General features: G+C 24.4%; 1 protein-coding gene across 1 annotated transcript in view; it reads right to left on the bottom strand.

The window, feature by feature from the left end:
• LOC100212106 (nuclear pore complex protein Nup155) overlaps positions 1 to 18,252 on the bottom strand; it is a 107,326-nt gene that overhangs the window by 32,064 nt on the left and 57,010 nt on the right. The window contains exons 13-26 of the mRNA XM_065801474.1: positions 17,684 to 17,851; positions 15,768 to 15,875; positions 15,385 to 15,447; positions 15,074 to 15,249; positions 12,842 to 12,982; positions 12,699 to 12,756; positions 5,968 to 6,118; positions 5,640 to 5,779; positions 5,479 to 5,541; positions 4,482 to 4,613; positions 4,207 to 4,284; positions 1,777 to 1,837; positions 782 to 917; positions 440 to 584 (exon numbers count right to left, since the gene is read on the bottom strand). Of these exons, the coding sequence (XP_065657546.1) occupies positions 440 to 584; positions 782 to 917; positions 1,777 to 1,837; positions 4,207 to 4,284; positions 4,482 to 4,613; positions 5,479 to 5,541; positions 5,640 to 5,779; positions 5,968 to 6,118; positions 12,699 to 12,756; positions 12,842 to 12,982; positions 15,074 to 15,249; positions 15,385 to 15,447; positions 15,768 to 15,875; positions 17,684 to 17,851 (1,620 nt within the window). The remainder of the gene's footprint in view (positions 1 to 439; positions 585 to 781; positions 918 to 1,776; positions 1,838 to 4,206; positions 4,285 to 4,481; positions 4,614 to 5,478; positions 5,542 to 5,639; positions 5,780 to 5,967; positions 6,119 to 12,698; positions 12,757 to 12,841; positions 12,983 to 15,073; positions 15,250 to 15,384; positions 15,448 to 15,767; positions 15,876 to 17,683; positions 17,852 to 18,252) is intronic.

Here is an 18,252-nt window from a genome sequence, read left to right on the forward strand (position 1 = left end):
TATTCATCAACAAAGTGAATTAAAAGCGCGTTGCATTGTTCAATCTGCAAAAACTTAAACGCCAAAAACAATAAAAATATATTTCATGAAAAAATATTTTAGATGTTATGAATATTTAGTAAATTCAAAATGCATCGTCAAAATCATCATCATCGTGCATCGTAGTTTTTAGTAACTTAAACTTATATTTTTAAACTCAGGTTTTTTTAACCGGTCAATCTTGACTGGCAACAATTTATTTTGAAAGATCCAAACAGTAATTTAGGTCATTTTTGGCAGTCGTTGACTGTTTACCGCCTGTAATTTAATAACCATGAAGCAATACTGAAGCATTAATCAAACAAAAACACCAATCAAACTTGAAGCTTTTAATTAAGATTATCATTTTAGCAAACATGTAAAGTATTTTAAAAATTATCATTTATAAAAACTTGCTTACAAACTTTCTTGCTTGCTCTGCTGATAATCCATCTGGATGAACAGGAGGACCAGGCCTGGTAGGAAGATGTGGTGATGCAGGGTGTGAATTGCCTGTGTTAAGTAGATCTTCCAAAGTCTCAAGGATGCATCTGTATGATTCTTGACTAAAATCAAGACAATAAAATAATAGATGACAAATAAAGTAACCTATATCATTATTAGATCATAAGAACCATTGTTAGATCATTGAATACAATAGATTACACCATTATACAATATCATTGCATATTCTGTAAAAACTAATTACTATCTATAAAAATAACTTCATCATTGAGATGTATCAACATATAAAAAAACTTACTGCATATTAAATGCCTCAACACCCTCAATATCATCTAGTGGCTCACCAGTTTTATAAAAGTGTAGAGCAATACCCATTGGATCACAATTTAGTGCGGTTGTCAAGCATAGCTGTACAATGCCAGCATAAAAATTGTCTAAAAATTATAACATAAATGAATAAATTTCATAATATCATTACTTTGATTCAAGTTAATATAAATTTTTTGTTAAAAAACAAACTCATTTGTACCTAATTTTAATACAAATTTGTTGCATAGCTAATATACAATTAACTTATTTAATTATGTAAACTAACTTATTTCAATTAATGTTTTCACTCACAACAAAGCTGCTAACAACATTTATATTTAAAAAAAAGCAACAAAGTGAGTTAAAGATTACAAAAACAATTTTAAAACTGTATGTTGCATTGATGTGCAAACTGTATGAATTGAGAAAGCATACAGACAGAAGTGAATTCTAAAGCATTGATGTGCAAACTGCATGAATCAAGAAAACATATCTAAATTAATGTGCAAACTGTTTAAATAAGGAAGAGAATTCTAAAGCATTGAAATGCAAGAAAAATAAAATAAAAAATAAGTTTTACCTAGTTTTTTTCCTTAAGAGTTAATGCTTGCTTGAGCAGCAACCATGGTAACGGTAGTGTTTAGAGAAATGAGAAAGATATGCAATCTTACAAAAATGGGAGAGAGGCTCAAGCTTGGTAGCTAGAACAGGTCCAAATATACTTGCAATACAAATTTAAACCATGTTTAAAAGAGAAAGAGCATCATTAGAAGCACCAGGCCAAATATGACAACAACATTAATTATGAGAACAATATTTGATATATGAATGAATAAAAATTATATACCAGTAAAAAATGGTATCAGAAGTAAGAAATAGGTAAGCACAATAGAGAGAGAGACACCTTAGCAGATGCTGAATTCATAATTTAATTTTAACTTGAATGTATAACTAATTCAATTTCAATATAAATCTACAACTTACTTAATTTTAGCTGCTGAGTCACCCACTGTAAATTAACCAAATCTGGAACCTTTGAATAAATCTAGAAAAAAGAACACTAATAAACATATACAGCATTATAAAACATAAATACATTCTAGAAAATATGAATACTAACAAATTATTTTTCTCATTTAAAGCAGATTAATAGCAAATCAATGTGATATAATTTTCAGATTTTTTAAATTTAAAGCTTTTTCTAAATTTTTGAATTTAAAAATCTTATTAAGTACTTAAAAGAATGTTAAAACATTATGTACATGTATTCAAAGGAATAAAACTAAATTTATTTATTTTGTTTTTATAGTAGAACAAAAAACTATAACAAGTCTTTGTTAAACAGTGTTTTAGGATGGAAACATAAACGATATAACCAGAATCTAAGTAAAAATACGATTTGTAGTGTACTTAGTACTTATAACTTATATAGTGAATTTTTGAAGAATGCAAACTATTTAGAATTCATTTAGTGACTTTAAAAGAATATAAATTAGTTAATTAAAAAACTATTTGTTTATTAATTAACCCTTTGACTGCAGCTTAATTTATTTTATTAATTAACTATTTGACGATAGTGGCTTTTCTGTTAAAGTGTGGCGAGCCATTAAAATTATGACCTTTAATGCAAAAAATTATTGCTTTTCTAAATACCATTCATTATTTATACAATGAGGGCTTAAATTTTTTGTTTACAAATTTTGTAGATGTAATAAAATGAAAAATGGCATACAAATCACAAAATTGTTTTTTTTTCCATTTTCGGTTTTTTTAGTTGAATTTTTCTAAACATCTTTTAATTTTATCAAGCAGTCAAAGTGTTAATGTAACATTATTCTATTAAGAACTAAACCCAAGCACAGTAAATCAAAATACAACAAAGATTAGCAAAATATGAAGGCATTTTATTATTGTTATATTTAACATCAAAGTATAGGCTTTTGGAGACAGAAAATTTATTTCTGGCATCAAAATTGAATTTGGATCACTATGCACAGGACTTTGGCTACTAGACAAAATAAATGGTTTATAAAAGTCAAGTTAGATGAGCTCTGCATGATAAATAATAAATTAAATTAATGGCAATTGTATTTCCAACACAAAAATAAACTTTGACCTCTGACTAGCTGAAATATTTAGAGCTCTAACCAAACAACCAAATTCTTTTATTTTTCAATACCAATATATTTTTAGTTTCAAACTCTTTTATTTCAATACCATTAAAAAGAAATTTAAAAAAATCAGCTAAAGTTTTACTTACTTTGGAAGAATCATCTCCTTGAAGACAATTCTTAGGTGCTCCTGTTTGTTGTTTTTTCTTAAAGAGCTATTCAGAGGATCAGCACTAAATAATTTTTCATTATGTTTCATTATGAGATCTAGGTTTTGTTTCTTTCTGGATATTTTTTGAGTGAAGGACTTAATCAAGTAGTTTAATGCACTATTTACATTATGGAGATAAATTAAACTTCATAGCTGAAGCTTTTGAAATATCTTCAAATTTTAAAAGTAAAAAAATATTGGACCTTGTAAATAGATTAAATGCAAAAAATTTAAATCATCCTAAAAAATTTGAAATACTTAAAACTATTAATGAGCAACTAAATAAAGCCTTGGCAAAAAATTTCTAGATGTTTTAGCAACATCCAGAAATTCTTTGCCAAGATTAAGCAAACCTCTGAGATATAAATTATTAAATATCATTATTTGAAAGTGTACATGGAGTGATGGTCTTCAGGAAGTTTATGATTTTTTAATGGCAAATAAACCAACATGTCTAGAGTCATAAAAAAAGGCATTTTCCGCTGACTATTTTGCAGTAAAATACAGTTAAGTGATAAGAATTTATGAAGTTTGAGCTTTCTGCAAGTTTTCTAAAAATTGAATAAACCATTTTATGTGTTTATTTTACTGCAATATACTGATATCCAGGATATGGTTTTTCAAATCCCAAAACCTGGAATTGAAAAATTTTTGCCTTTTTGCAAACGATCCCTGAATCTCTGCTATTTTCAATTTACAATTTTTAAATAAGATCAAAAAAATTAAACAAATCAAAATTTTTGGAGCACTTAGGAACAGTCACATAAAAAGGATGAAACTGAATGAAACTAGCTCTTTGTATTTATAGAAAAGAGATAGAAAACATTATAAAGATATGACAGCAAAATTACAAAGATATGACAATAGTTGAAAGTTGGCAGTTGTCTAAAAGAAAGTTGTCTAAAAGAGAAAGGGTATTATTTGAAGATTGGCTCCAGATATTGCGACATTATTCCATACAAAGACGGATTTGAGATTTATAGAGATTTATAGGGACTTCATTCCAAATATTCAATAGGTTTGGATATTTATAAACATATAAATAGAACTTTAACATACATTTCCTTTTTTTTATATAAAATAAATTAATACCATTAAAGCCTCTTGAAGTATTTTTTCTTTTTCTTTCTGGTTATTTACCAAAGAAGCTGATATAACTGTTTCATTCGCCTTTATAAAAAAGTCATATAAAGAATTATAACAATTTTTTAAATCTAATAACAAATCTAGAAAGTAACAAAACTAAACGTAAAATATAATTAAAAAATTAAAACTAAAAATTATAATTAAAAATTATAAATACTTATCTAATATCAAATTATTTTATTCAAAATATTTATATTCAACTTTTTTTATACTTAACTTACTCTGGTACACATGGCATCATTAGCTGAATAAATTGTTGGACAAATTTCACGCAAACGATTGCTCAAGTTCTCAATGGCAGAGTTATCATGCAAATATTTCTCCATTAGCAGGTTTATTAAACAAGTGCTGAGCTAAGCAAAAAATGAAACTAAAAATTTAAACCCCTTTTAATTTTTTATTTATAATAAAAATTTCTTAAAGGGATCTCAAACCTCCCAGACATATTGTGTTCATATATAAGAATGATAAAAAAAATATTTTTGGGTAAATTTTTTTGATTAAAACAAAAGAATAAATGCATAGCAAGAAAAACCAACTTTTTTAATTTTAGTTAAAGAACCCCTTCTCTGTTTTATTGTAGGGCAAAAAGTCAGCATATATATAATATATGCCGCAATCTACAGACTTTTTTTACACATAATTTATACTACATAATACTACATAATTTAATTCAAGCATGTTTTATTCCTAAGAGTTTAAGTACATGACATCATTAATTTTTTTGTTTGTTTACATAATCAATCTTTCACACAAACAAAAAATCAATGACGCCATGTACTAAAACCTTTTGGAATAAAACGCACTTGAACAAAATAATAGGCTGACTTTTTGGCCTATGCCAAAACGGACAAGGCAAGCTTCAACTAAAATAAAAAAATTAGTTTTTCTTGGTATGCATTTATTCTTTTGTTTTAATCAAAAAAATTTGCCCAAACATCTTTTTTTTATCACTCTCTTTAATATGAACATAACATGTTTCGGAGGTTTGGAATCCCTTTAAAAATTAATATATATATTTTTTAATTTTAAAATCAATATTTATTTTTTAATAATAGTTCTTTAAAAATTATTATAATATTTTTTTTATTTTAAAAAAAATATTTATTACTTTTTATTAAGAAATTTGCTTATATATAATTAATTGGTTTTTTAAATTAAAAAGTTTGTTCATTCTGTTATGCGAAATAAAATCCCTCTTAATTAAAAACAACTAACTTCACTTCCAGTTGAGGAAAATAAATCTTTTAAAGGAATATGCTTTAACTTCTCCTTTATATCCTGAAAAATAAATTTTTGTATCAATAACTTATTATCATCATTAATAAAAACAATTCAATATTTTAGTGCCAAAAAAGTAACTTAAAAAAAGACCATACTATTGGTGCATCTTCAACAACAAGATGAAACTGATGATCAGCTAACACTCGCCACAACTCTAATGCTTCCAATGTAATAAGCAGCAAATTATGGAATGTCTTCAAGGCTCGTTTTTCTTCCAAAAATACATCATGAGGAACTAATTTAAATATTTTAAGTGTAATCACATAATAATACAACATAGAATATTCATTACATTTTAACTTTGAAAAAAAAAATTTTAATTTGTTTAGACTCAAACATTTAAAAATCTTAACAAAGATAAAGTTATAAAAAATGTTAAATCAATTTCTTAGGTCAATATAAATTTAAAACGTAGGTTCCTACCACTTGATTCTTCTGAAACGAGAGAAAACCGATGAATATAAGTAGGAGATTGTGATGCAGTGACATCAGAGTATGTATCCATAAATTTCCTTAATTTGTATAGCTGTTCTGTAAACCATGATAACTCTGCACTTGTTAGACGGCTTTGCAACTGCATATTAAAAATATATATATTTGTATATGTATATATATTTGTATATGTATATATATTTGTATATGTATATATATATATATATATATATATATATATATATATATATATATATATATATATATATATCAAGCCTTCCCGAGAAGCGCGTGCGGTTGCATTCCATGTATGTCCATGCTTAAAGTAATTTTTTTAGATAGCTTGACCACGCTTTTATATAATAGGCATTTTAAGAATTTGTGACATAAAGCTATAAGAAACTAGAGAATAAAACATATATAATACTCAAAGAAAAGAATCAAAGACAAATTAGAAAATATAAATAAAATAAGCTAAAATAAATTTAATAATAAAAAAAAGAAAATTGTCGTCAAAAAAATAATATACCTAAAAATTTACTCTTTTTGTTTTCTTGTATTTAGGGTGCTTGTTAATTAATGGGTGCTTGTTAATAATTAATTAATCGTTAATTTAGGGTGCTTGTTATTTTCAACTACCAAAATCGATACAAGTCAAGGAAAAAAGTCCATAAGAATATAACGAAAATAAAAAGATTTTTTGATATACAATTTTTTTGCGACAAAAGTTAAGTAAGTAAATAAAGCAAATAATTTATAAATTGCGCTAAAAACACAGACAATTTTAAAATTTGTTTTTCAAATATCTTTGCTAATTTTTACTGTTTTTATCAATGCACAGGAAGGCGAGAAAACTAACTGCTATTTATTTGTATAAAAAATAATTTATTTTAACAAGTTTTTTATGTAAAAAAATGAAACGATGCTGCAAAATTTTGTGGGCTAATGCATTGTTAATTTACTGAACTTTACTAACGAAATTTTTAGGAGACTATTTAAAATTTTTCTTAAGTTTTTAAATACATTTTTTTAAACAGAGCAATTGTTATACTCATTATCTCTAGTACTTCGTATTAACATTGGAAATTGGGCAATATAAAAAAAAACAATTTCAGACATGCATCAAATGCAGTAAATACATTTATTAAAGAAACTATGTAAATAAAGAAACTTTTATTTAACTTATTCCGTCATTCACAAAATTTATTAATCAAATAATATTTTTTACAAATATTATTTGATTAATAAATAACAATTTATTTTCTTATTTTCCTATTATATAAGTATTGAAAAAAAACTTACAAATATAACAAACACTAAATATGTAAAAATGAATAAATGAATAAACGTAATAAATGAATAAACGTAATAAACGAATAAATAAGAGAAAAAATTAACAAATTTTTTTATAGATTTAGAGTACATAGCAAATTAGTTTCTTAATTATAAGGACTGATTAAAATCGTGAATAAATTGCATATCAAAACTTTTAATTGTTGTTAAATCGTTAAAAAAGATTATGTTTTTTCAACAACGGCTCAAAAAAAAAAGAACACAAAAATTTTATAGAATTTTTATAAAAAAATTTTCTTTTTTAATTTACTTTATTTAATTATTAAATTTTCTTTAAGTTTATTTAATTAATCGTTACAATTTTGTTTCCTTTTTTTAAGATTTTTTTTTCTTAGAAGATAAGTTTAGCTTTTTGCCGCAAAGTATTGAAACGCTTTGTAAGTTAAAGATGCAAACTAGCATGGTCAGTTGGTCTAAAAAAACTACTTTAAACGTGGACAAACAAGGCATGCGACCGCACGTACTTCTCGGGAAGGCTTGATATAAATATATATAGGCCTCGCAAGGAATGGCAGGCAAACTTCCAAACCACACCTCCATACACTTATATTTTCCCAGTGTAAGTCAGTTTACACGGCCAAAATATAGCTTGTGCAAATGAATAACAATTATTTTTTTAAACAGCAAAATTTAATGTTTTTTTGGTCGTATTTTACTTACATAATCAAAAATAGTAAAAAACATCTAGTACATTTAAAATAAAATATATCGCTTTAATAAGCATTATGTAATTATGCAATAATAAAAAAAAAGCAAAAAAATATTTACTTATTGTTACATTTTTGCGAGCGTCTTTAAGGTAAAAAAGTTTAAAATTGAAGGAATTTTTAAATTGTTTTAACATAATTATTTTCAAATAAACTTGATAAGTTTAAATGACCAGTCTAAGAATTTTATTGAAAAACATTTTTAAAAATGTAAAAAAAAACACAACAACAGTAAAGAAGTAAAGAGCTTTAGTTCATTTAAATTTGAATTACAAAACACACAAAAAATTTTAAAAGCATAGAAATCATTTATTCAAGTTTTAATTACAAAATTTTTTTTATAATTACATGCTTTTTTGCTAAGAGTTTCAGTATGATTTTTTAATTCTATATCTTTTAATTTAAATAATAAATAATTTTTATATCTTTTTATTATTTTTATATCTTTTAATATTTAAATTTGATTATTTTTATATCTTTTAATTTAAAAAACTTAATTTAAATTTAAATCATATAGTTGCTTTCTCAGTTGGATATCAGTGCGATTTTTAAATTTTTCAGATTAAAAAAAAAAGTTTCACAAAGAAGAGTAACGAAGGAACTTTTTAAATATGAAAATAAGAAGAAACGAGACACAAAATAATATTTATAAAATAATTAATTGTTTCAAATAAAAAACAATCTAATTTTTTCTAAAAAATTTATAAAACTTTAATAGAATTGAAAATTTGTTCAAATGCAACATTCTTTTTTAAATGCTTGAATAAATAATCTGATGTATTTATAATCCAAAACATTACAGTGTAAAACTTAAAAAACTAAAATGTAATAAACTTTTTTTTATCCATGTGGTTTTTTATCTAAATATAAAAAAAGCCTAAGAAAATGCTTATTGATGTTCTGCCATATCAGTTTTAGGATTCAGTGCTTGTGCATTTATTAATTCCTGCCGAGGCTTTTCTCTCCATATATATAGATATACATATATATACAGTGCATATGATGAACAAAATTGCCAAGCACAATATTTAGCGCTCCTAATACTGAAACACGTTATCAACAAGCAAGATGATGCGCATAGTTGAATTTAAAAAAAAAAGAGTAAGAGTATTTCTTTTATTTATGTGAAAAATTAAAAACAATAAAGCAAAAGAATCTTACGTTTTTACAAAATCATGTAGTTTAAAACTTTTGATTTTTTAAAATTCAATCAAGCTTTATTTTATTTTAAATTTTCTATTCTCATTGGGACAAAATGTTTTGAAAATGGTAATTCTATTCTATCTGTTAGCAGTAATAACTTCATAACTTTTCATTCATTATTTTGTACGAAACAGAAAACTGCTTTCTAATCTTAACTAAATGTACCATTTAATTATTATCAAGTGAATAATATTTTATGTATTCGATTATATACTTAATAAATATATAATAGACATATTAATATCATATATATTAGTGTAAGTATATGGCCGATGACACGGGTTTTGAAATGGGGGGAGGGGGGCACTATAGTCAATTTCTAAAAAAAGTCCTTTATATCCTGAATTTTCTAAAAAAAAAAAAAAAAAAAAAATTCGATAAAAAGTGAGAAGGCACATGCCCCTGGCCTTCAACAAATACATTTTTAATATAAATTTGAATTGAAAAAGTTTCAATTCAAAGTTAAATGAAAAATGTTTTTGTGAGACATATTGTTTATTGAAAGAATTTTTTTTTTAATTTTTAGTTGCGTTTAGCTTTAACTTTTTTAATAAATAGACTTTAATATAAGCTTATATTATTAACCTGTTCAATTATATTAATAATATAAGCTTATATTACTATCCGATTCGAAGATACCAGGGAAAATATTTAGTTTATTAACTTATATTTGACAAAAAATATTAGATATTCCAACATTCTGATGTTTTTGAATTTTAAATATAATAGTCATTAATTAATAGATCAAACATGTACGAAATCGAAGCTTTAAGTGAAGTTTTAGTTTGATAAATTTTTTACACTAGATATTTATTTATAAGATATTTATAAATACTACGCTAGATATAGATATTTAATTTTTTAACATTCAAGTTTGGAATTTTTATTGAAGTGTTGCAAGTTTTGGTATTTTATTGCATGGACTTTTATGCAATTCAAAGTAAAAGTTCTAGTTAAGTGAAGTTTTTTGTCAAATGAACCCTAAAAAACTATGAGTTAGCGAATTTTAAAAAAAAACATGCTGGATTTAGCGTTTATATAGAAGAAATAAATCATTTTTAATTTGAACTTATGCCGCATAAATTAAAATTCAGGTACGTCATGCAGTATGCATGTCTGCGTTGCGTACTTTATTACGAATATAACTTCTTTATTTAACAATGTGCTAACTCTACTGTTTAAGGGCAATTCCACCGTTACTTAAAAGACATTTTGATTTTTGCAATGTCACATTTTTAGATATATATTTTTTATTTTAACAGATTAGATGTTTATATATTTATGAATCATCCAAAAATCATTTATTTGTTTTCCTGTATATCGAAATTTTGTTCAATTATTATAAGTTTAGGAATTATAGTTGATTATATGCTGTATTATTTATGGGATGCAAAAAAACATTGCATTAAATCTGCTGTTTTTTACTTAAGAAGTAGTTATTATTCTGCTTAAATATTAAAGCAAGCATTTAAAGAAACTTTTTACCATTAAAAAAGATTGTTTTAGCTATTTATTCTATAAATAAATAGCTAAAACAATCTAAAAGATTGTTTTAGCTATTTATTTATATATCAAATTAGTTATCGTTACTTACGGGGACAATTCTACGCAAAAATAATATAGATTTCAAATATAGAATTGTTATTTTTGGTTTTATTATATGAAAAATTACGTTTTTTAACAAAAAACAAAAAAAATGCATTTATTATGTATTTTTATGACAATTTTGATAAATAAGTTAACATTTTTCCAAATTAAATATTATTTTTGAAATTTTTATATAATTTTGCTTCATTTGAGTACCAGGTTGACATACTTTTAAAAAACTTTTTTTTTGAAAATATTAGGGACCCATTAAATATTCGAGAGTCTTGAGGGACCCCTTAAAATATTTTTTATTCAAAAAAATTTTAAATCTAGTGTTTTTGTATTAGATAGAACACATTAAGGGGGTCTCTGCATATATTTTTCAAAAATGTTGTTTTTTGGGACACCCTAATATATATATATATATATATATATATATATATATATATATATATATATATATATATGTATATATCTTGTCGCATTGGTTTGACAAGGTTCTAACTGATTTGTGAGTAGTTTTGAGTAAATTGATGTCAAAAATTGTACATATATATATATATATATATATATATATATATATATATATATATATATATATATATACACATACATATATATAAAAGCCCTTGGAATTAGAAAAAATGAGGTCATCAATATATATATATATATATATATATATATATATATATATATATATATATATATATATATATATATATATATATATATATATATATATATATATGTACACACACACAATATTCAAAAAAGATTTTAATGGTAAAAACAAGTTCCTTTTTAATGGTAAAAAGTTTCTTTAAATGCTTGCTTTAATATTTAAGCAACCGTTAACAATTAATTTAATGGTCACTTAAATGTTAAAACAAATAAATACTTGCGAAAATACATTACATTTTATTGCTTTAAAAAAAAACTGCAACAATTATGACTAGAAAGTTATTTTTAATTAGTGATTTTTTTGTTTTTAAATTGTTTTATACTGTTTTTAAATAATTATTATTTATTTATTTTTGTTTTATTAACAAGAGTGTACATACACTTACTGACCAAATAGGTAGTACATGCAAAAAGTGTTGCTACATCGACTGAGGGTTTTAGTATAGGCAGGCAATCTATCAATAAAAAGAAACTTTTTTCAAATTTTTAAACCTTTTCTGGTCTGGTTTATGAGCATTCAATTTAAAACAACAGTTTATGGGGGTTTATTAAGGGTAGCAATTTAGTAATATGGAAAAAATTATACATAACGTACTTGCATTTTAATCTCGAACTATCAACTTCAAGTTAAAACCCACATAAAATAAAGATAGAAATATTTTGTAGAGAGTCTAAAGATGCGCCACTAAGATAATATGAAATATCGAAAATAGACTAAGCATTTTAGACCTGACCACACTTGTCTTAGTGGAGACAACTTAATTTAGGTTTTAAAAATCTAATCAAGAAACTGTTAACTAGCCAACTGTTAACGAGAAGTTGACTGGTCAAGGAAATATTTCAATCCAATAACAATAAAACTTTTTCAATCAAGTTATTGACAGCTGGAAATTGCCTATCAGATGAGATTGTAAATGCTGACAGCCTAAACAACTTCATTAACCAGTTGGAATTGTTCCAACAAAACCACCGCAGTGCTGCAAAGGTGCTCTATGCAACACACATATATATATATATATATATATATATCTATATATATATATATATATATATACACACACACACACAATAAATATATATATATATATATATATATATATATATATATATATATATATATATATATATATATATATATAATATTTTTCCATATAACAGTTAAAAAAAGAATTGTTACATATTCAAATAAACCTGAATTTTTTTATCATCTACCAAAACTTCCGAAACCATTGACAAGTTCCATATAGGTCTAAAAACAAAAATGATTTTCTTTTGTTGCTTTTGTTATGTTATAAATCTGCATAAGCACATAAAATATAAATAAACAGGTATACCTAAGAAGTCTTGAAAAATATATCACCAAACCATTGTATTTTCCTGATTTTCTATTTTCTTGTGCATTTAGATTTTTTGATGGAGGCAAAACTGTTGAGGTGAGATTTGGCTGAGCTGGTGTAGACTGTTGATTGTGATAGCTGTAATTTAAATAAACTCCTTCATGTTTTGCATAAGCTTTATATATATAAACTCCATCATAAACAAACCTTATTGATATGCACCAGCTTAATATAAATAAACTCCATCATAAAAAAGCCATAATAATTTGCATAAGCTTTTTTTTGTTAATACTTACTTTATTAGAAACAATATTTTATAAGAAAGACAATGATAGCAAAACAAATTTTAGGTTTTTTTGGAACACTAATGTTTTTTTATAAACTTCATTTATTTTGTTAACTCCACCTTTGGATAACTAAAACATGGATTTCAAAATGACTTAACAAAAGACTACTAAATACATTTTAAATTTTCATTTAGAAATCATGTAAGATATTCTCTAGAAAATATTTTAATCTCAAAAAATTATATTTAAGTTTGTCTAAGATAAACTTGAGATTAAAGAAAGCAAACATATAACTTAATGAAAATTATTAATAAGCTAGATTGGTAATTTATTTAGCAAATATCCTTATAAATTATGCCAAATAGGTTATATTGGAATGATGTCCAAATATGTTAATACATTCTTTCTTAAAATTAAATATAATATAAATCTTCACATATAATATAAATATTTTGCTTTATTTTCTTATATCTCCTTTTCCTAAACTAATTTAAAGTCACAATCATGAATTTTAAAACATAAAATCACTAAAGTCACAATTATGAATTTTAGAACATAAACTAAAAAACTTCAACTAATCGACTAAAAAAGTCAAAAGTTGAAATTAGTTGACTTTGAAAAATCAAATAATTGATTTAATCGACAATGGATTTCCTACTAATCGACTAAAAGCCAATTTAGTCAAGTAAAAATCTTAAAATATTTTTATTTGATTTCATTTTTTTAATTTTAAACTTTAAATTGTTCATGTAATAACCATAAAATATACTATTATAACTATTCATACTTCTTTTTTTTTCTCAGTTAAAGTTTTTTCTAATTCATAGCATGGTAGCACTATCTATACCTAATTAAATTTTCAGTTATGCATTTTATAAATTTTTTTGTTTTATTTTTGTTTTTGTTTATTTTATGCTCGTGATTTGAAAAAAAATATTAGTCAATTTAGTCTACAGTTGCACTAATTAAAAGTTGTTTATTAGAACTTATCATTATAATTTAAAACACTGAGAATTATACATTATTGTTATAAAATTAACGATAACAAGATATTTAGATATTTTAAAGTCAATTAACTTTCCATAATATCAATTACGCTGGTATTACACAGTTATATCTATCTTTATAAAATAGATACACAACATTTTGCTGATATACAGCACTTTGAAAGTAGATATGAATTCATAGACAAAAAACATACTTTTTTTATTAACCTAAGTTTAATTATTAACATAATCTGATATACTGATAAATACTTTTTTAAATGTATCAATCATTATTCTGTTATAAAAAAAAAAAAATTCAACTATCTTAATACCACTGAATTCAATATACCCTATTTTGAATTTACACTATTATTTTCCTTTATAAATATACATACATTCTTATGTACTCATGAAGTAATGTTATAAAAAGACAAGATAAACTATAGAGCAACCTTATAAAATAGATCAATGTTATAAGAAAACCTCGTTATTGTTGTAAATACAAGAAATAAAGATTTTGCACAACTATTGTGAATATCTCAACTTATTTGCCATGGCACTAATTTTTTTTCATCAACATAAGTTTAATATAAAAACATTGACCTCTTCCTGTAGCTTATTGGACCTTATAAAGGTTAATATCTTTGGGGAGATGAATATCCTTAGGGAGATATTTAAAAAAAATACCGATTACATAACACAACATAAAAAAACTTTCAAATACCCAACTTACAATTGTTTAGGTTAACTTCCTTTAGACTAATAGACTTAGTTAACCTCAAATTAAAGTTCTCTGCCCCCACAATGCTTGTTTCTGCCCCCTCAATGTTGTCAATAATTTATATGCAACAGATAGATCACCTTCAAAATATAACTATATTTGACAATAATCTAATGAAAACTATTTTAAGAAAAAGTCAATAAATACAGAAGATTAGAAAAAACAAACAAATAACCTTTGTGGAATTGGCGTAGCTAGAAAACTCCCTTGACTGCTACCCCCTTGAACAGGGCTTCCCACTAAATAACTCTCCATTGGGTTAGATGTGCCAGGTAACACATTTGTAACTTTATTAAACTTTTGAGCTCCACTACCGTAACGAAAGAAAGCTTGAATAGCAAAATCAGCTATCTAAAGAGAATTCAAAAATATATTTTTTTTTTAATTCAAGTCCATAATAGTTCTGACATGAGAATTAAAACATGGTTTAATTTTTATAATTGTATTTACGATTCTATTTTAAATTAAACTGTATAATTCCCTCACATAAGCTTCTGATTCAGCACATTGGCAAACAATTGTGATACAAACTGCACAAGCTTGATCTGCCTAAAATAACCAAATAAAAATAATATATAATAATTAAATACAAAACTTTAAGAAAATAAATACAGTATTAAGTTCAATAATGATATCATAAAAAAAGTAAAACAAATTTAATATTTAGGTTTAGTAAGAAAATATTTAAATATATTAAATTTTTCTCACAAAATCTATAAAATATTAAATTTGTTCTACCTATAAAATTTGAATATATATATATATATATATATATATATATATATATATATATATATATATATATATATATATATGTATATATACATAAAAGTAAATAAATATATATACAAAAAAAATAAAACACTTACTCCATACTGTTGAAAGAAAGAAGCTACTGCATCTGTCTCAATATTTCCGCCTAATAAAAGAGAACGAAGCTTTTCCAGAGGACGCAAAGTGGTTAAAATATGACTACCCTAAATAAAGTTTACACTTTACATTCATGCTCATATAGTCACCCAGCTGCTAAGGTTCTAAGGATCACCCCCATTAATAAAATAAATAATACACTTTAAAAAAATGGAAGCTGATAAATTGGTTACTTTACTGCTTTAGTCAGCACCTAGTGGATAAGGCACAGAGATTCTAATCCATAGATCAAGGTTTAGTTACCATGTACCTTTCAAATAATCATACCTATCATACCTTTCATATTGACTACACAAATATAATACTCCCTCTGTTCCAAACTACTGTTCCCATTTGCATTCAACATAAAAAATTATTGAAAATAAATTGTTTTTAATTAAAAAACGTTTTTATTATAACATTTAGATGTTTTTCTATAATATTATGAATAATTCAAGGCAATAATATTACCTTTTACCACCACACCATTAATTTCTTTTTTGTTCCAAAATACTGTTCCAATTTGTTAAAAATGAATTATAAACTTAAAAATTTAATAACATTGTAACATTTTTAGTGGAAAAAATTATATATAGTAATAGCTTTTGAGAAATTTTTATTTTGTATTAAATTATTTAATAGTGGTTGAAACCATTTAGTTTAAAAACTTTATGCTTAATAGATGACTTTTTTGTTTTTAAATCTGTAACAAAAAAATCAGGAGTTTAATTGCTAGCGCTCTTAATGCATTTAATGCAATAATAATAAACTTAGAAACAGACAACATTTTGGTTTAAAATGATTTCAAATGAATATTTTTAAATGAATAAATATTTTCAATATTTTTTAATGAATAAAAGAGATACGTGTGAACTTACAAATGAGCATTGTAGAGTTATTTATGAAGAATTATTTTCACAAAGCGTTAATGGAAAACTAAAAAAAGGCTTACTTTAAAATACTGTTGAAAAATTCAATGTATGCATACAATCAGTAACCTTTGGCAGAAAGGACAAGAAATCTTACCAATTTCTTTTTTTGTCGAACTAAGTGTTCTAAGAAAGCCCTTTAAATTTTTACACCAATAAATAATCTAGATTTTTGATTTACTTTATTATACTATCATATATAAGCATGTGTAGACAAAGAAATATACAAAAATAAGGTGAATAGATATCCTAGATTTGGGCTATTTTGGCTTATAACTACTCAATTGTGTGTATATGCACATACCGAAGCCTTCAGCTTTGGTGTATGCATATACACACAATTGCCGAAGCACCAAAAAACAAGGGCTGAAGCACCAAAAAACCAAAAAAATAACCAAAAAACAAAAGCACTAAAAATATATATAGATAAAAGGGCCGAAGCACCAAAAAAACCTAAATTTATAAATAAAGTACCGCAAAAAACATAACTTTTAAAAAATAAAATAAAAAAAGATCTTTTTGCAAAAATCTAAAGAATGCCTAAGGTACTGCCATACTCCTGCCATCGTGGCCCTTGACAAACGTTTTCAAATACTTTTTTATTTTCTAAATAAGTCATTTCATTAAAGATATTAGATTTTTTTCTCATTAAAATTAGCAATAAAATCAAATAGAATTTTGGAACAAAAAAAACATAAAATCGAAACAGTATTTCAGAATGGAGGGAGTATATACGTGTAAATACAAATATAATGTGTTCATAAAAGGAAAGGAAATTAAAATCAGCATAATATATACTTATAAATGATAATACCAAGTTTATTTATGGTCAAAGAACTATAAATTAAATTTCTTTCTGAAGGTAAAAATCAAGTGCCATATAACATATAAATCAATAAGATACAATGGAAAAAAAGTCAAACTGCATATACTAAAGCAAAAAATACCTGAGCACTTAAAAGAACAAAACGACGAGCAGGTAGAACATGCTGTGTTATAATAGAAGGCGGATCTTGCAAATTTTCATTAAATAGATGAAATGGAGCAGAAGACAAACTTGTATAATCAGGAATTTCAGACAAACACCAAGTGCGCCCATTAATTGATATCACTGACTGAAAAGCAATTGAATAATAATATTGATTAATCTAGCCTTAGACGCAGCAGAATATATATATATATATATATATATATATATATATATATATATATATATATATATATATATATATATATATATATATATATATATATATACATAGAGATAGAGAGAGAGATGTGGCATAATGAAAAAAGGTAATGCATATAATTGTAACTTTTGATATTTGTATTACTAAAAGTTAAATTGCACCCAAGGCATACTTTAAATTACTGCCATTGCAAATTTACAAATGTTGACCAAAATGTGTTACCTGCATGCTTAGGTTATTTCATTAAAATTATTAAGCTACCTAACCACTTAGTTCTAGCTTTTCAGTAAATAGAATTTATTTTTATTGAGATAAATGTAAAATTT

Source organism: Hydra vulgaris, chromosome 07 (genome assembly GCF_038396675.1).
Source record: "Hydra vulgaris chromosome 07, alternate assembly HydraT2T_AEP".
Lineage (NCBI taxonomy): Eukaryota > Metazoa > Cnidaria > Hydrozoa > Anthoathecata > Hydridae > Hydra > Hydra vulgaris.